This window comes from Schistocerca serialis, chromosome 4 (genome assembly GCF_023864345.2).
Source record: "Schistocerca serialis cubense isolate TAMUIC-IGC-003099 chromosome 4, iqSchSeri2.2, whole genome shotgun sequence".
Taxonomy (NCBI): Eukaryota; Metazoa; Arthropoda; class Insecta; order Orthoptera; family Acrididae; genus Schistocerca; species Schistocerca serialis.
The window spans coordinates 776917009-776938021 of NC_064641.1; the positions used below are offsets into that span (position 1 = coordinate 776917009).

The 21013-nt window shown below is 38.2% G+C and overlaps 1 protein-coding gene across 1 annotated transcript in view; it reads left to right on the forward strand.

Moving 5' to 3' along the window:
- LOC126473338 (uncharacterized) overlaps positions 1-21013 on the forward strand; it is a 102381-nt gene that overhangs the window by 77850 nt on the left and 3518 nt on the right. Inside the window, exons 7-8 of the mRNA XM_050100332.1 lie at positions 1084-1242; positions 18966-19172. Of these exons, the coding sequence (XP_049956289.1) occupies positions 1084-1242; positions 18966-19172 (366 nt within the window). The remainder of the gene's footprint in view (positions 1-1083; positions 1243-18965; positions 19173-21013) is intronic.

Sequence of the window (21013 nt, forward strand, 5' to 3'; positions counted from 1 at the left end):
AAGGAAGAAATGGCCATCTTCTTGAAAAGCTTCGTGATTGAATCTCTTTCGTTGATTTCAGTTCATCTTTGAACACCCATAAAGGGATGGCAGCTGTTGAAATGGAGAGGATGTTGGTGGTTATGTTGATGGTTGATGGGTTTCATTTTAATGGCATTTCTTTTGTGCAGAAATGTGAGAGGTGGAGTCTGATGTTGTCCAAACTATGTTGAACTGAATGGGGCCATATGAAATGACTGGGAGAATAAGTCAGTGAAAGAATGGAGATTGGCCCTGGGTTCAGAGCTCACTGGTGTCACATTTCTATCCCATTCCCTTGCTGCCCCTCCACACCCTAGCTCTTGCTCTTCCTGGCCTACACCATTCCTCCCTACCTTAGCCCTTGCCCTGAAACAGAAAGGAAATGGACTTCTCTACTATCCACTAACTTGCCAGGTTCAGTGACATGAGTTAAAAGTACAGGTGGTGATATGAGTCATATTATAAAAATTATGCAAAAAATGGGAAAACCATGAACATTTTTGAATAAGGAAGAATAATGTGTCATGGCCTTGCAAAATATACAGGCTGAGACATCATTCAAAAGTAAGTCTTCAAGTAAGAAAGCTGTAATCTTAAAATGTTATTTGATTACTATGATCAAAAATTATACAGAGCCCTGTAAGTGAACCACCTATTGAATTTTATTTGATTCAGAATGTAGTATGATAGCACAATATGCAACAATAATTATTAAAAATATGGGTGTTCAGTTCTGATTTATACATTGGACTGATAATCAAAATCTACAGAGTGGTAAGTCTACTAGCTGTATATACCTTGACACTGTGTAAATTTGAGCTTGAAATTTTCTGAAATTGCTTATAGCTTTTGTTTCTGTATATTCCAGATATAAATATTTCGATCTTATGTTATGTGTATGTAACTAATACTTTTAAATTGTAATGGAAGGCTAGACAGATAAAATAGTTTTGTTTTTCTTCTTTCATGTGGTCCAGATGATATTTGTGGTTCCTTAGACAGCTATTATCATTCTTCTTTTCAGTTCTTAAAAGTGTAAAAGCACAATTTATTACTTTTCAGAACTGCTTCGTTCACTCGTGGTGTCCTTCAATGAATATTTTAAAGAATGCCATCCCTTGCAAGACATAGATGAAACTTATCAGTTAAGGAGGTCCGCCTCAGATTGGATTATGGCTGTTAATTGTTTTCATAATTATGAGGAAGGCACAGACATTGTGAGTAAGTATTACAAGGCACAAAATAGTTGTCATAATGAAGAAACATTTAGAAATGATTGCCTTACCAAGATAAGAAGTGCAAAAATGTAGAAATGGCAATTAAAAAGTAGTATAGACAAGTCAGGTTCTCTGCATTTCACATTTTTCAAGAGTTTTGGAAATATTATTTAAATTTATGATTATGAAGAATTCCATAATTCATAATACAGTTGCAGTAAATGATATGCAACTGGAATTATACTTCAGCTCAACAAAATAGTCTTCATGTTGGAGCATTACTGTACAGATGCATCATTTGGTGCCCACTACAGCTGAGGAAGATTTAAATAAAATGCTGTGGAATTATGTGATGTTCATTTTATGTGTACACCAAAGAACTTATGCTGACAAAATTGTTTCAAAATTGGGATAATGCTCTATATTCAGTGTTAATGCTGTCTAGAAGTGCTACCAAGTAAAAAAGGAAAGAAAGGTGAGGCATAAAATAATGTGAAAGTAAATGCCTCGACAGGAGTGTTCTTATTCTGATAACTGATAATATTCAACCAGATATTATTTCTGTGTAAAGCAATGAGAAGAAGAAGAGTATCTGTTCTGGAAGGCTGAGAGAGTAAACAATAAGTATTTTCATTGAAACTGCAGCCAAATGAATGTGTATTAATTGTTCTTGTACATTAAGAATGAGTTGAAAATAAATTGTCAATGACAGACAGTTGTTAGCACTAGAAAGTTATTTCCACTCTGCATTTTACATCAGTTAAATTAATCAATTATAATTATTTTGACACTACAATTTATAATTATATAATTACAAAGCATGATGCAGTTTTAGCGCATTTGCCACTATAGAAGTTTAAGCAGTATTTACTTGAGAAATAATAATGTTAGTTATGTTCAGAACATGTTACAACTACTGTGATTTACAAAAGTTACCTGTTAGTTTGAGAACATTTTAGTATATTTCAGTGGATATTAATATCTTGTCACTTAGATATTTATAACATTACTAACTATGTTTAATTTCGTGAAAGACAAATGATTAACATTGGTGTTGTACTTCTGTACATACCATGAATTGACCTAACCTTCATTTCTACAGCAGTAAACAAGTCACATTACCTTCTAGCATGTAATCTTCATAGGTTAAGTTATATAGACCAAACAAATTGCATTTGCAAATTATAATGGCATTATTGTTTAATAATAATTTCCGTTCAGCAAATTATCTAGGTATAAAAAGCGTCATTCAAAATTGCGGTGACAATACAATGCACAGTAATTTCATTCAATAATACAGCTTAATCATCTTCCATTGAATAAATATCTGCCAAAGATTTTCGGGCACAGAAATCAGTGCAAAAGAATAGTAGCAATCCGCTTGTAAAGTGGTGCTGGGCATACATTAATGATTGTGTGATGATAGTTATTGTGCTTTTGCTCTATATTTGTGGCTAAAGGAAAAAAAAGCAACAAAACTTACAAACTGCCATAAGAGCTGCAGAAGGCTTCTGTTGGGAGCAATAATGTTAGATTGGGTGGCTAGGTAATAATTAAACCTTAAAAATTAGTGAAAATATTCTGGAATATTGAAAGTCTGATATGTCTTCAGTTTAACCTCAACTATGCTGCTTGTAATTTAAGGTCTTGGTAAAGAAGTTAATGTCGTGTGTAGGGGTTCAGCAACAATTATGATTGCAGACACTATTACACAATTGAGAAAGGTATCATTAAGGCTTAGAGCAACATACGAAGTCAGCTATGGGCCCTGTTGACGCAGAGCTAGGAAATTCTTGGAGAGAGAAGAGATCTCTCACATGGTGTGATTGATTTATCACTCTGTGTATGGTAAATGATATGTGGTGGGAGAAGAGTGCAACATCTTCAATGGAACTAACCTAGACCTCAGGCTATGTTACAGATCAATCTGCCACAGCAACCAAGATTTCAGAAGGGGGAGGTGGGGGGGAGGCAATATCACACTCAAGCCAAAAGGGTACATACTGTATTTTCATTTGGTTACATAATGTTTTTCATATTTGCAGTTCGGAACTTCTGACATTTAATGTTTTATCTATGTTCAGTGAGTGTTTATGAGTTCACGTAACAACATAGTTATATTTCCGTGATATTATGGGACTTTTGCTGTGAGTGGCTAACAGAAGAAAACTGATCAACCACCATATTGATTTAAGTGTTTCTGAAGCTAATGATGTGAAGGTCGAGGGCAGCATGTCATGACCTCACACAAATGCAGGATGCTTTTTGATTGGTACCCCTGGGATTTACAGTGGGATGATAGAGGCTAGCATGAGTGGAGTGGTAGTAGGAATCTGGATCATTCTATAATAATTAGTGATGGAATACTTTAGTAAATAAACTTTACTTTACTTTGTCCTGCTACTGCATTCCAGGAGCATAACTAATAACAACTACCTTTCTTGAATGCAAATGACTCATTAACAAACATTAACTGGATTATACAACAAGCAACACAATTCTGGTATTACGTGTGTAATACATGCACGAACTCGAGGCTGCAAACCTAGTGAACTGAAGGCTATTCTAATCTGACATTGCTCATGACTTGTAGCTGACTCAGCCAGTGTGAGCTGCAAGTCTCTGTCCATGCAATACGGTGGCACTGCAAGTGCTAGCGAGTCCAGAGAGGTTGCAAGTGCTGGACCGCTATCGATTATCGCAACCTCTAGCATGATATCTGAAGTTGACACCACAGCTAGAATACCGTTTTTGTTGGTTTTCATATTTATGCTTGTGTATTATGAAAATACGCACTTTTAAATTGTACAGTACATTAAAGATTTCTCCAAAATGCATCATTTTTAATACAGTCTGTTGTACTAAAGTGTTGGAAAATATGATGTAAGAGGATAAATATGTTGCCAGTGTTTTTTATGCACTTCATTTAGCAGACAAAATGCATAGTTACAACAAAGGAACTGCTTCTTATCACATATTATTGTGAATTTTGCTTAACTTAATTCATTATTTTATAGATGAAATCAGCTCATCTCTCCTTATGCACTGCAAAATAGTCTGAGACAATTTAAGTGAAATTTGGATGATTCAGTACTTCTTTTTGAAGAGAACACATTGTGTTCCGTGCTCTCAGAAATCAACCCTCACTCATAGTATTTTGCATGAATGTTTTCACTAGGTTTAGCTTAGAGAAGAATTGATCTGCTTCTCCACTTGTCACTGGAAAAGTCACTATTATCTGCAGAAGTTTCACACTTTCAGGACAAGCTTTTGCCAAGTTGTTTTCGTAAAGTAAGTTCAGTAAGATCAAAGTATGTGAAGCTTTCATGATATCCTTTTGGTTACACATCTCATTCAGTTCATGACATTTAGTCTGAAGAGTGTAATTTGAACAAATTAATAGCTGCTTTCAGTTGTTTTGCTGGAAAATTAATGGGACATATTTGGTGCTCTTATATCCTCTAATGATTCATGAAACACTTGCTAGGTGGTGACACTTATGTAACCATTACTGTATTATAGTGCACTCTAGTGAGATAGTTATAGAATTGTTCCTACAGTGGATAATATTGCCAATGGAGGCACAAAAACTATCTAAAAAGGTATCAGAACAAGAATTCTATACATCAAAAATGCATCAAATCTAGTAGAGCTATATAGAAACACAGATTTTATGGCAAGGTTTAAGCTGCTCTGTTCATTCCCTTTTTATGTAAGCAGTGAAATTGTCTGGAGGTTGATAGGGTACTCTTAGACTGAATAATAAGAGCCTTCAGGATACCAAAGAGAGCTACACTCAATAGAAGCCACACCCTTAAACCTAGAGCTATCTGACATTTCAGGGTACAGATTTAAGACTAGCTACTACCTGTTCAAGAAACATTACCGTATTTACTCGAATCTAAGCCGCACTCGAATCTAAGCCGCACCTGAAATTTGAGACTCAAAATTCAAGGGGAGAGAAAAATTATATGCCGCATCTCCAAATCGAAACAAAGTTGGTCCACTGTAATATGAGACACAATTTAGGTCAAATGAATGACGATACAGCTACAGTAGTTTGGTTCGAATCGTAAGTTAGCAGTTAAGCTTTACCAGGTAGCCATTGCTATGCGTCAGGCGCTCCGTCCGTATTTATACGGGTACCCTTCCTTTTCCACGTGCTTCTTCTGGTTTGAATTGATAGCTTATTTTTCTTTTATCTGATAGGCGCAGTTTTCTTTGTTAAAGGTGTTTACGTCACTCTAAGCTGAAAATGCGTTACTGTACTGTGTCGTGCATTGTTTGTCGCATTCTGATAGTGTGTGTTTACGGCCTGTCGCCGCTCGCAGCATGGCTTGCTTTTGTGCGCGCTACCGCCGCTTTTTTTTTTTTTTTTTTTTTTTTTTTTTTTTTTTTTTTTTTTTTTTTTTAAGAAGAATCGTCTCATTAGCGAAACAATGGCAAGAAACTGCTATTTGTTGTTACTTACACTGCTGCTTTCTTTGATAATGGTCAACAAGAACCAAATAATAGACTGCGTATGATAGAACATGTTCTGAACGAGAGTTTAGCGAAAATTTTTCTCCGTTTGAAAATCTTTGCAGGCGCCTCTTTAGTACATTACATTCTACACAGAAATTAGAGTCATCTTAGTTAAAAATCTAGTCAATTGCCGTGCTTCATTTCTGACTGTATCACTATTAAGCATAAGAATAATGCGAATATAAACATGACATGATATTTATATTCTTCCGCGTTTGCTGTTGTCTCATTCTAGTTTCGTAGTTTATTAGGCAGACCGGATTTAAATGAGATAGCAGCAAACATGAAACAATACATGGCAAAATGTTTATATGCGTATTATTCTTATGGTGACGAGAATACTGCATGTGATGCACAATTTATAAAAGTTCCTATTATAGCAACCATCTCTTCTCACAGATAGGAAAAAAATCAGAACGTAGAATTGGCCATATTGACAAACATCCCAAACAGTCTTGCCAGTCGGATTTTCGTAGTACATTGAAAATAGCTCGTCTTCCACCTTTATTTACTGACGCAGACGTTTTGGTGCCAGTATTTATCTTTGTGCCTACAAAACATGCCTGTGTAGCGCTACATATATTCGACGGCAGAAGTAAGTTGTGGCGGCACCCACCAACTTTTTTCAGAATTTCCGCTGGCTTTGCACTCGATTCTAAGCCGCAGGTGGTTTTTTGGATTACAAAAACCGGAAAAAAAGTGTGGCTTAGATTCGAGTAAATACGGTACTCAGTAGCAGCAATTCCAAAGACATTGACTATCATTATGTCAGTCCTTGTAGGAAATATGCAAAATGCCTCAGATCTGCACTTGCTGTAAACACTCATTTAACATCTTCCATTAAAATGTAAGAAGACTCATAATTAAAAAGGGTTAACTTTAATGTCAAAAGAGGAAAATGAAAGGGCAAATGTAATGTCAGCAAATGTGTCATGCTCATCAGCTATGGGAAAACAGAAAAATTGACCAGATACAAATATGATGATACAATATGTTTTCATATTCTAGAACCAGTAACAGGAAAAGGGGGAATGGCTATGTACACAAAAAGGGGAGTAGAATCCTAGGTCCTGTATTGTACAGAATATTGTTCAAGGGATGTTTTCAAGTGGCCTCACAGGAAAATTTAATGCTTTCTTAAAAATATAACTTTAGCTCTTTGAAACACTATTTCCTCTACAACAAATAATACTAAAATAAAACAGAAGCATTGAAAAAAGATGGATGACACACAGGACAGAGGGGAGCGCTGTTAAATTCTTAGAAGTGTCGTCAATCAAAATCTGAACCAACATTACAGTGTATTTTGTAAAACTGTCCAGTCTGTTACCAAATGAGCAAACCAGTTGTGCTACATACACAGAATAAAACACTAAGCAACAAACAGATAAAAACAGTGAGATGAATATGATACAACAATAGCTGTGACAAAGCATGTTAAGATACTGAAATCATTTAATTATTACTTTCTGATTGTGATAAGGAACTTAATGTGTGAAAATACGTGATCAAATGCAAATGCAATAGATATATTTTCATATAGTGCACACAATAAGACGTATTAATTTTGAAAATTCAACATCTAAGGAGATTGAAAAAATCAGTGGTCATTAAAAATAATTAATTCTTTTGCCTGCAATGACATTTCTAATACAGTCTTAATACTCTGTTCTGGCTTATTAGGTCCATCTTTGATTTATCTTTTTACAAATCTGTAACTCAAGACATATTTCCAACAAGAGTTTATTGCTAAGGTCTCTTCCAGAGATTTTGATGGGCTGTTCAAAACCTTTATTGTTTGTTGATGATAGAAGCATTTTAATAGGAGGCCTCAATTCACTTGTTGGAGACACAACCCAGGTGAGAGGTGAACAGGGCTGCAATTGATTTGCAGTAAACAGTTCAAATCCCAACTGCCACACACACACTATTATGATACTTTGAAAAAATAAACGTTGTGCACTGGTATGATACATTGACATTCATGATCATAGAAGAAATGAAACACAATCTGTGAAGTCCATTGGGATCCGGCTGAGGAACTAACTAAAATGAACTCAGTACGTGGAAAAACTAATCAGGCAACACAGTTCAGCAGGTTTTGCACATGTATTAATTTGAAGACAAGTAGGAAGCTTGCTTATTCAACAGACTTTCAGTCCCTGTGGTTTTATGAAGTTATCATCTGAAGTCATGCCTTTAAAGAAAGTATTTATTTAGAAAAAGTGATCAGTAAGCCTGTAGTGTAAATTAGATGACTGTGTTTGCAGATAACTCGTCAAATCTCCTTGAATTTTCCCTCTTAGTTGGCAGTACTTTACTCTGTAATGGGTAGTGGTATTTAAGACTTAAAACACACAGATTGTTTTGTCTTTTTGATATATGCATTGACTCATTCCTCATCAGATTTTCATTCAGGATGGTATTTAAATAAGGTTATCAATAAATGCCTTCCTTAACCATTTAGGCAATATTACAAATAATCTATATAAAAGTTTTGTTCAGTAACGTGTTCAGTGGAACAGAGCTTATTTTGTTCCCACCAAAAAAGGCTCACAGTTCATACATAAAAATTGAGTCCTTTTTTTTGTATGATTTAATAGAATTCTCAAAAGCAGAAGCAGTTAGGTAGGTATGTCTGTGAAGAAGCATTTGTACATGTAATAGAATTACACTGAAGTACTAAAGAAACTGGTATAGGCATGCGTATTCATATACAGAGATACGTAAACAGGCAGAATGTGGCACTGCAGTCAGCAGCACCTATATAAGACAACTATTTAAGTGTCTGGCATAGTTGTTAGATCAGCTACTGCTGCTCAGTGGCAGGTTATCAAGTTTTAAGAGAGTTTGAACATGGTGTTATAGTGGGCGCATGAGCTATGGGACACAGCATCTCTGAGGTAGTGATAAAGTGGGGATTTTCTATTTATGTCCATTTCATGAGTGTTCCGTGAATATCAGGAATCTGATAAAACATCAAATCTCCAACTTAGCCGTGGCAGGAAAAAGATCCTGCAAGAATGCGACCAATAGCGACTGAAAAGTCATTCAATGTAACAGAAGTGCAACCTTTCTACAAAGTGCTGCAGATTTCAATGCTGGGCCTTCAGCAAATGTCAGTGTGCGAACCATTCAATGAAACATCACTGATATGGGCTTTTGGAGCCGATGGCCCACTCGTGTTCCCTTGACGGCAACAAGACACAAAGCTTTACGCCTCGCCTGGTCCCGTCAACACCGACATTGGACTGTTGATGACTGGAAACATTTTGCCTGATCGGACGAGTCTCACTTCAAATTGTATTGAGCGGGTGGACGTGTAAGAGTATGGAGACAACCACGTGAATCCTTGGATCCTGCATGTCAGCTGGGGACTGTTCAAACTGGTTGAGGCTCTGTAATCATGTGGGGTGTGTGCAGTTGGAGTGATATGGGACCCATGATATGTCTATGTACGACTCTGACAGGTGACATGTACATAAGCATGCTGTCTGATCACCAGCATCCATCCATGTCCGTTGTGCATTCCGACAGACTTGGGCAATTCCAGCAGATCAGTGCTACACCCCACACCTCCGGAATTGCTACAAAGTGACTCCAGGAACTCTCTTCTGAATTTAAACACTTCCGCTGGCCACCAAGCACCCCAGAAATGAACATTATTGAGCCTATCTGGGAAATCTTGCAATGTGCTGTTCAGAAGAGCTCTCCACTCACTTGTACTATTACGGATTTATGGACAGCCCTGACTACTTCAGACATTAGTTGAGTTCATGCCATGTTGTGTTGTGGGACTTCTTCGTGCTCGCAGGGGCCCTACACATTACTAGGCAGGTGTAGTAGTTTCTTTGACTCTTCAGTGTTGATGAGTAAGTACTTACTAATTTGTAGCTGTAAAGAGGCTCCTAATTCTCTTTAGTACTTTGTGGCCCCATTGATTGCAAATATATAAATGAAATATATAAATATTCATTACAACATAACTATAGTCCTATTAAAATTGCTTGATAGCTGACACTTCATGCGTTCTGGGTGGTTTCCACCAATCAGAGCACTCAGTGTTATGCCTGAACTGTTTGCGTTGCCAGACTGCCACAACAATTAGTTCACTTCCAATTTCTTGTCTGACTTTCTTTCATGATGTGTTTGGATTCTGAATCATGGGCCTGGACTTTTTATTTTGTATTTTATCACATATGATAAGAACACCAAACACATGCGCGTGCAGACACACACACACACACACACACACACACACACACACACACACACACACACAATATGATGCTAACAAAACAGACAGGTTTCATACACAGCATAACCAAACACTACTGGAACCTTCTGCACAAGACACGATTCAGCATCATTTATAGAGTTATTTTAATCACAGACCTAGGCTTACATTAGATAAGCTTTGCATGACATTGTGTAAAGCTGACGTTTTGAAGGCTGTCAGTTAATTGTTACATCTGGGACGTGGCAGTCAGAAATATAACAAACTTTTGCAGATACAATTGATGAAAACATCCCCTAAAACCAAATGGGATTCAGGAAAAGAACATCAACCCTGACCACAATAGAATGCTTGCTAAAGAACATATGGATCTTTTGAAGAGAGAGAAAAGTTTGATGTCATATTTGTAGACTTTAGAAGAGCTGAACTTATCAGAAAAGAAAGAAAGAAAGCTGAGGGAATGCTCGCAACATGGTCGTGAATCATAAGAACAATAATGCGATGGAACGAAATAAGGACCTCAGACACTCCTCGCGCTATCAGAGCTGATACTTCAATCAGAGTACCTCAGGGAAACCCATTAAGTCCATTGTTATTTATCCTAGCAGTAGTGGAATTTGTAAGAGTACCCCAGAGGGAGGGGTAAACTCATAATGCATAAGCAGACAATATTATAATAGGCTCAAAAGATTTTGCAGTGCTACAAGAAACGATAAACAATATAGAAAGTTGGTGCATCAAGCATGATTTCGAAATAAATCTGGCAAACATAGAAATTATGGTAATCAGAAATGAAGGAAAAGCACCTTTATATGGAATAGTAAACAAAAAACCTCACCGACTTCAAATACCTAGATCACGATACCGACAAGTCCAAAATATTTCACAAAACACGTAACAGAGAAAGCAGTGCAAGCAATAATGGATTATTCATGAAATAGAACGCATTAGATCCTTGACCTGTAAATAGCAATGGGACTATTCAGAGTCAAAATCTTGCCCTACAGTATAGAAATCATCCAACCACATCTCACACTGAAAAATCTAACAACACTAGAAAGAATAAGGACAACCTACATAAAGAAACTGATTGGAGTGTCCAGAACAACGCAATACAGACTCATTTACCACACTGAAGATCTATGTACAGATCTGATGCTACCCAACACCGCCTCTTTGGAATGTCTACTGAAAAGGTTGAAGGAAAAAAGGGAAGACATGCATCCAGAATTTTACAGCACAGGGACCACAATTGACTGAATATGGACAAAGGAAAACATCAAGTTGAGACATGTGATTATGATAATGACAGTCCATTGTTTCCACCACCTTATTTGCAAAGAACAGTACATTTCAGGAACTAAACACAATGTGTGAGTATAAACTATATTACCAAATATGCAGACATCACCATATAGAACTTTGCACAAGAAGGATGTGGTCAATAAGTGACTATGCAAACCAAATTTGTAAAATTTCTAATTTCTTATATTATTATAATTATACTTCGAACTTGCGCGACTGTTAGACTGCAATAAATGTATTATTAAGACATTGGAAACTGACATGGGAAGAATGGTTGTAACAATGAAAGGAAGTTAATACCTTAAGAAAGTAGAAATTGAGAATCTTTCTGAATCAGAGCAAAGACAGAATGAAGAAAAGGAAGAGATAAGATCCCACTGATACATTGTGTGGGGTATACTAGTTCAAGGGAAACAACTTAAAGTACATGCTGTACATGATGGCATTAGTCTGAACAGTGTTAAAAGAAGTGTGTTCCAGTAACCAATGATTTGGATTGTTAAGAGATGTAAGAAATATCTTAATATCACACAACTTACATTGAGTTGTTAAACAGAAATGATCAGAGATGATCATAAAATACTATTATAACTGTTCAAGATACACCATTATGTTTTGATGCAATTAAAAAATGACAAAAAGAACAAGGATTGATAAGCACAGTAATATCTCTGCTTTTCAATTTTGTACATGTGTCACAACCTCAAAATCTGGTTTGGCTCCCTGAAAATATAATTTAAAAATTATCATCTTAATTATTCTGTGGCCAGATCCAGTGTGCCTGCGTTGTTGCAAGGCTGCTCCTTCGATTCCTGGTAGTTTCCAGTCATATTACATATTCATCCATCTCAGATATTCCGATTGGTGTCATTCCACATTTTTTCGTGGCTTGCCAGGTGATCTTCTCCTTCTTGACATGATATCCAATGCTTTTAGTGTCCAACACAGTAAATTGTCACATGACATGACTTGCCCCTCTGTTACATTTACTCCTCATTAGATCCATGATATTTTGTTCTTTATATAACTGCTCTAGTTCATGATTGTGCTTGATTCACTATTTCCCTTCAGAGCAAGTCCTGTGTTGTACTAATGGTTTCCTTAAAACTTCCTGTTCAAAAATAAGATTATTGTAATCCAGTTTTAGGCTACTATATGTTTCACATCTCTTATGCTGTATTAGTGGTGTAACGGGTGTTCTTAGGTTGGTGTGGGCTAGTGGCTCCCCATCAGGGATGGGTTTAGGCAGCCATCTTGATTCTGACGTCCTGTATTAACAATCATAAACAAACGTAGAGCAGGCTGTCTGCAATAGGCAGAGAGCAGGCAAAGGCTAGTGACCATCAGACCTGAGTATACTGGCACAAGCATACTGGTTTAGACTTTCTTTGTGTATGGCAGCATATGGTTTACCGCTACCTCTGCACCTGATGTTGGATGGTGGGTTGGCTGAATGGCTAACGGTTTCCGGGGCTAGATAGGTTCGCCCAGAGACATTGTCCCACATGTTGAACACAGACCTCACAGGTCGGGAAGCAGTGGCATCGAGGTGGCTAGAACTCACTGTATGTCTTGGACCATATGGCAGTAGTAGAGTGGCTGGCTGTTAGGAGCCCAGGTAGTCAGTCAGTTAGTGGATGGAGGTTGCATCCTGGAGATGGCAGTGCTGACTATGTCATAAGTACTGCACTGGCCAGCACAGACTGAACTTATTACTACTGCCTAGGTGTTCAAGGATGACGGGCTGGTCCTGGGGGGGGGGGGGGTTTGTTTAAATACTGCTGTCCAACACTGACCATCGCGGAAGAATATGTGTTTCTTGGTTCTGTCAAAACATCTCAAACGGGGCCAATGTTGTACATGTGGGTATTGTCACACGGAAGGAGTCTGATGTGAAATTAAGTGCATGGTGAAGGGTTGCTGACCATGGTTGCTGGTGCAACAATGGCCTGATTATGACTTTAGACTGTGATGGAGTTTTATGCCGTTACACCTTCATGTACGGGGTGGTCATAAACACCAAATTAACACTGGCAAACAGGGCATTCCTGCCAGACAGAAGTTTGCTAGTGTCAAACATAGGTCCTCATTTGAGGAAGGAGTTTCTGAGAATATACCTTTGGAGCTTAGCATTGTATGGTAATGAGGCATGGACCATGGGAAAGGAGAGAATCGAAGCCTTTGAGATGTGGTGCAACAGGTGAATGTTGGAAATTTTGCGGACTAATATGGGAAGGAATAAGGTGATTCGACACAGAATCTGCAAGGAAAGGAGCATATGGAAAACACTATCAAGAGGAAGGAACAGGATGATAGGACATCTGTGAAGAACATCATGCCTAAATATTTAAACTCTTTGCCTCTAGTGAATAACCAGTTCCTAACTGCGAACATCTGGAGCTGTCCAGTAGTATTGTCTTGTCTGCAACTGATTAGGAGAAATTCAGTTATATTTTATTTATGAGAAGTGAAGCCTTGTTTACTGCTCTCTTCATGGCTTTAATCATTTGTATCACCGCCTCTTTTGATCTGAACAGTAGGTAAATATTTTTAGCACATGTGTAATACATGGTGTTTTCAACTCCAGTTTCTATTCCAGCAAAATGTCCATGAAAAATTTCTTGCACAATTTTTTCCAGTGCAAGGTTAAACGATACAGGAGACATGCCATCTCAATGCTCTCTATTAATTTGCTATTAAGTTACACTTTGCCCTTCATTCTTCTAAGACTCCTCTCGCTGTATGTTCCTGGAGTCTTTTGGGGTGGCATAAATAAATGAAATATTTTTGATTATCAAGCTATGTCACTTCAAATAAAACATTCAAGCTTTCTACTGCTGTCTCCACCATCACCATTAGGAATAAAAATTGCTGACTGCCAGGGCTGGAATATAGGTCAAAACAACAGTTTCAAACATGTTGCTGGCCCCAAGGGTCACTTGATGTCAATCGGCTCCACGGCCAGCACGAGCTGCTATGAGCTGCCTGACTCGCCTTTCGATGTATGCATCACTTCAGCCATCCCTGGTAGGTTACAGATGCTACTATTGTGTCTGTATGAGTGGAACACTGTGCCAGCACTGATAGTCAGTGATTTTTACTCATGATGACAATGCCGGGGACCACTGTCGGAAGTTTATGTTTTATTTGAAATGGTGTGGCTTGAAAACTGAGAAAATTTTGTTGAAACTCTTATGATACTGACCATCTTTGTAGGAACCCCTCACTCCTTTCACAGTTGAAAAGGAATGCAGCATTCTTGTAATTTATGAGCAGTGTAAGCAGAAACTCTCTATGTTACCTTACTTTTTTAGTAAGCAACCACTACGGTGCATTGCCCTTCTGAAATTCTCACATATATTCACTTGCAGTTTCTTTGGTTTAGGACTGAATTCTATCCAAAATACCATTTGACCAGATCTTGTAGCTAACAATGAGAAGAACAATTGTATGATATTTATTAAATTTGATTATGTCTTTATTTTTGTGGTTGCATCAGGTCAGTACTGTCCTCTAGTCTTGTGGATCTCCTTTGTCATCCATATTCCCTCAGTGACTCTGTAGGGTCTCCTATGAAGCATTCCACCATTTATCATGTGTGGTGGTCTGCACAAGATCATTCAGAAGAACTGCAGCTCAAGTTGAGAAGAATAATTGATCATGCACTAGATGAATATATACCTAGTAGAACAGTTCATGATGGGAGAAACACTCCATGATATACAGTAACTATAAAAAAAAACTTCCAGCAAATTGGAGACTTCTGTGTACTAGATGTGAAACATAGCATAATGCTGTAGAGGGAGACATGCTGAATGAGTAGTAGGTCATTGGGTGAAGCCTTCGATGACTATCATAGAAGAAAATTACCAGCAGATCTCTCATAAAACATAAAGAAATTCTGATCATATGTAAATGAAATGTTCAAATATGTGTGAAATCTTATGGGACTTAACTGCTAAGGTCATCAGTCCCTAAGCTTACACACTACTTAACCTAAATTATCCTAAGGACAAACACACCCACCCATGCCCGAGGGAGGACTCGAACCTCCACTAGGACCAGCCGCACAGTCCATGACTGCAGCGCCTTAGACCGCTCGGCTAATCTCGCGTGGCTATGTAAATGAGGAATCAAAGGTAGTGTCCAGTGTAATGTAATAGATTGAGCTTCACACATTGCAGAATGCGATACGCACAACTAATATAGTGTGTTATACACATGTTAACTTCATTTTTCGTAGTTTGTTTTTTAACTCCTTAATTTACTTCATAGCGGCGTGTTGGTTCTTTCCAGTTATAATCATTTCTCTGAATATTTCTTTTATTTATAATATTATTCTATAAATGAAGTAGTTAACTAATTCAATCAATAATAGGGATAAATAAAACATGGTATTGTTAATGTTATGTAATTAATGTAGTTTTCAATATATCGGTTATGGAGGATAATACTTACTGGAAGAATGATTGTGTTTATTAATTTTAAAGACCAAAGGAAGAAAGAAAACATTGTATTGAGAGAAATGAAAGATAAAGTAAAAATTTTGTCAACAATGGAAAATGTTTATATGTATGTTAGTTTTAAATTGCGTAGGAAAAGGCAGATTGCTACTTACAGTAAAGAAGATATGTCAAGTTGCAAACAGCCACAGTTAAAAGATCCTTACATAAAGCTTTTGGCCACAGCCTTCGTCAGTAAAATGCGCGCGCGCATGCGCTCACACACACACACACACACACACACACACACACACACACACACACACACACTCTCTCTCTCTCTCTCTCTCTCTCTCGCTCTCTCTCGCTCTCTCTCGCTCTCTCTCCACACACACAAGCAAGCACGCCTCACCCACACACTGTGTGTGTGTGTGTGTGTGTGTGTGTGTGTGTGTTTTACTGATGAAGGCTGTGATCAAAAGCTTTATGTAAGGATCTTTTAACTGTACCTGCTTGCAACTTGACATGTCTTCTTTGTGGTAAGTAGCAATCTGTCTTTTCCTACACTGTTAATTATAAGTTTTAATGATGAAGTAAATACCATTTTCAGTGTCAAAAATGTATAAAAGTTACTGCGTGGGGCAGTCAGTCACCAGTCTTTGCACAGTGTTAACAGCATATTTGTTTGGCACAGTTTTGGCGTAAAAGTGTTAAAAAATTATGATGAGTAATTGAGAAAAATTGAAAGATGATGTGTGTTGAACACTTTGTTTCAATAATTAAAATTTATTTAAGAATGTAGTGCAATCCAAAAAGAAAGAACCCCAGTATATCTACAGCAAAGAAGAATAGGCGCTACTTTGATCAACAATCATTGACACCTGTTGTTTTCTGCTACAAAACTTTTTATCATTTGCAAGTAACTCTGTTTTATAAAGAAGACATTGCAAATTGTGAAAAGAAACTTTCAACTAATTTTACATGGTATATGTGAGCAGGAACATTTCACCAGACACTCATGGCTGACACAAGAATTAAAATGGAGGGTAAGAGAGCAAAAGCGGAAATGCTGAACTCTATTGTCAATTAGTCCCTTACAATAGAAAATCCAGGAGTATTGTAGAATTCTTTGGTGTCCGCTGGATTCATATTGTCAGTTATCCATGATATTTTGAGAAACAGACTTGTTGCCAACCTCAGGTGGTTCCTGGCGACTGCTACTCTGCCCACGTTGGCGTCCTACGTACGTTGGCTGTTGCACCCTCTACCACTCTGCTATTCTGACTGTGCTTCCGCTATTGTGAGTGGTGGTAATGGTGGGGGGTAGCAGCACTATTGTCTATTGTACTATTGTCACTGGGTGCTTACACCACTGTAAGAAAGTGCTCAGCTTTTTCTCAACTCAGTTTAGGGTTACATACGTGACTCAGTTGAAGGCTGGTGTCTTTGATAATTAAATTATCATGGTGCCTAATTTCAGTGGCCTCTTTATCACTCAATCCCAGAAGGAGCAGGACTGTCCAAGTATTTTGGTTTTATTGTAGTCTATAGTACAGCGACAGCTGATTTGGTGTTTTGGCCTAATTGGTGTGGTGTCTTTGTTCACAGCACCTCTCTTCTAATGTGCAAACAGTTTCTGGAATGTGTGTCCTGCCGCATTGGCAGGGGATTTAATGGAACCCTACTTTCTGTAGGCCTAGGTCATCCTTGTTTTTGAACCTAGTAGTGTCAAGGTCCTAGGGGGTGGGGGTGGGGATGGGGAGTGGGAGTGGGGATGGGGAGTGGGGGGTGAAAGACTCATTTAACATTGTGTCCCTCCAAGATTCTGCTTACTTTTCTGTAGGTATTGCTGACAAATGGGATACAGGCTAGATATTTGTGCACCTTTTCCCTTTCTACTTTTCCAGAGGTATGACCTGTCTGAACACATGCATTGTCTGCTTGCTGCTTTACCCATTTTGTTGGAATGTCTTCTCCAGGCACTTCACCTCAGTTCAAGGGCTCACTGTCTGTGCCACACATGGATCATGTCCTGTGAACAAGTGTGCACAAGATATCTTCACCTTAGGTTCCAAGGTGCTGTAATTAACAAGGAGAGAAGCCTGCAATTGAATCAGGTGTATAATCCTGTACTGAGCTGAGATGAGCTAAATGTTCCTGTACAGTAAGGTCCACACCTGACAACTATACTGCAGACACTAGAGGCCACAATTAGCAGCAAGGTGGTGCTACCACACACACACACACACACACACACACACACACACACACACACACACACACACACACACACACACACGTGCGCAAATGCAGTTCACGCGCACACAACCACTGTCTATGGCTGCCAGCAGAGACTTTGGTCATGTGTGTGAGTTGCATTTGTTTGAGTGTGTGTGTATGTTGTCTAATTCTGATGAAGGCCTGTTCGGCCGAAAGCTGTGTTTGACACTCTTTTGTTGTGCCTATCTGCGACTCAGCATTTCCACTCTATGGCGAATAGCAACTATCATTTTCATAATATTATCAAGGTTCATTCTTAGGTATAGCAGATAGTTGGGTGCTATCTGGTGTGTTATCATTGGTAGGATAATGGGAAAATGCAATCAGTCTACAAAGGAGATTGCTGACAAAAGATTTGTGTGATTCATTACAGTATCCAACAAGTTTGTGGGGCCTGTACCACATAGGAGTAACAAGGGATTTTAAACATATACCCAACCCCCAATGTATCACCCTCATAGGGATTGCGATGAGATGATAAGATTAGTTACAGTGTGCACAGAGGCCTATTAGCAATCCTTCCTGTGCTACATATGTGAATGGAATGGGAAGATGCCCTAATAATTGGTCAATGGCAAGTACTCTCTGCTATGCACTTATCTGTGGTTTATAGAGTATAGATTTTGAAGTTGAGAGTAGATGCAGAATGTCTGCCTGGACTACACCCTTTTGTGGAGTTTTGTTTTTCTTTAACTTTGCTAGCTGTTAATTTCTTGCAGATCGAGTGAGGATAATCTGTTTGCACTGTTAGTGGGATTTGAAGTGCAAACATCTTTTTAGGTTCTTCGTGATTTAACAGGATGTTGAAGTATTATTTCCATCTTTCAGCTATATCATGTCTGTTAGATAGTATTCTCTCATTATTAGCCTTAATTAACTTCTTAAAATATGTTTTGTTAATTGCAATTGGTCTTATAAATATTTACATTTCCTTTGCAGGAACGTGTATTGGAGACCTCTTGCCCTGTATTCAACATATCTTGAGTCGATTTAGTATGAATTTTAAAACTAGGGCAGAAAGTAATAAATTGTTTATATCTGTAATATGTTTCCTGGATAAATCTCTTCCTGTAAGAAATTTGCCACATCTCTGTGAAGACGAAATGAAGAATTTGATTAGTAGGCTAGAAGCATTTCTGGAAGAAGGTAGGTAAAGTAACTGTCTTAAAAACTGTGTTATAAATTTAAAGCACCCTTCACAATTTGAAATATTCATGACAAGAAGATAATATTTGTGTGTTCCCCTTTAGTTACTACCATACATGTGTAGTTACGTACACTACATAGTATGTGTAGTAAGTGAAGAAACTTTTGGGCTCATGTAATATGAAGTCCATTCAGCAGGGTTGTGGACAGACATTCTTTCAGACATAGCTGGTGGTGTCACTAGTGAATGTGCTCTGAAACTATTTCCGTGAAATCACATTGACTGTAGCACATTTTTTTATCTTTGTTTTTCTTCATATTACATGAAAGCTTGCACTGAAAAGTATATTTGTATATCCATGGTTATTGAAATCATGTGGTGTATCTGAAGTTAAGAACAAACAAGTGTATGCATTGTAGTTACACATCAAACAATGGAAAATCCAGGCTGGAATAACAACAGTTTGAATGGGATAGATTGCTACTCACCAAATAGAGGAGGCAGTGAGTGGTAAATAGGCTCAATGAGAAAAGAATGCTAGATATTATGCAGCTATTGGACTAAGTCCTTCATAAGACATAGACAAAACAAAACAAAACAAAACAAAACACACACACACACACACACACACACACACACACACACACACACACGTGCGCGCGCGCATGCCAGCGCCCGCCAATGGCAATAAAAACACACAAAACACGCGTGGCCACTGTTGCCTCCAGGCACTAGTGTCCAATTGCAGCTGTGTGTGTGACGAGCAGTGATTATTGCTGAACTGGGTAGTGAGGGTACAGAAGAGGTGTGGGGCGGGGAGAGGTTGGGATAGTAGGATCAGGGTGATGGAAGATGCTAGTGCTTCTCATGGGAGTGTGGAGAGGTGTGGTGGGAACAGAATCAGGAGGCTGTGCTGGGAGGGTGGTAAGGGGCAGAGCAAAAGGGAGAGGAGAGAAATTTAAAATGGGAAATGATGATGCAGATGCACTGGCAGAATTGAAGGCATGTGTAGAGCTGGAGTGGAAGCAGGGAAGGGGATAGGCAGGTGGAGGACAGGGACCAGGAAAGGTTGAGTGAGAGTAACCTAAATGTAAGATTAATGCCACATGCTTGTATTTTTGTGACACATTTAGAGAAAATTGTAGCTTGCCATGTGAATTTCAACACATCTGAGACGGTCTTATTGATATTTGCCTGTCTGCTAATGAATGTCATATCAAACAGATCTTGCAAATTTTCCTGTACAATTTTCACTTTACTGTATATTTCCAGAACAGTTTATCATGTAACATATAATTTCTCTCTTGCAGCATTTTTCACTGTCAACTAATCACACTTACACTACTTACACTATTACACTGACAAGAGAAGCGTGTGTGGAGCAGTCCATGCCTTTGTTGAAGTTTTGCATGCTTTTGTCAGACAGATCTAGCAATGATCCTTCACAAATCATCATCTTACATCAACACCACTCACTAATGATAGCGTTTGCTGTGATAAAAGTCTACTTTTGGGAAAATTACTACTCAATAATTTCATATCCCTTTCTTGTTAATTGTACTTTGAATGTATGTTCAGTATGTTGTAATGTTTCTCATACTGTAAATAAAGACGTGTATGGATATTTGGAAAATATGAAGCATGTTGCTGGTACATGCAGGACCAAATTGCCTTGCTTGGCAGTATGCTGTCATATGACAGAAGAATGAAGAACTCCCAGAGTGATATTCTGCCACCCACCCAATCTACACAGTATCCTTGTCTGTACTTGTACCATATGCCACACTCATTCCCAACCAGTTGCCAGATGAATCATGTCCCTGTGGAAGACCCAGGTGCA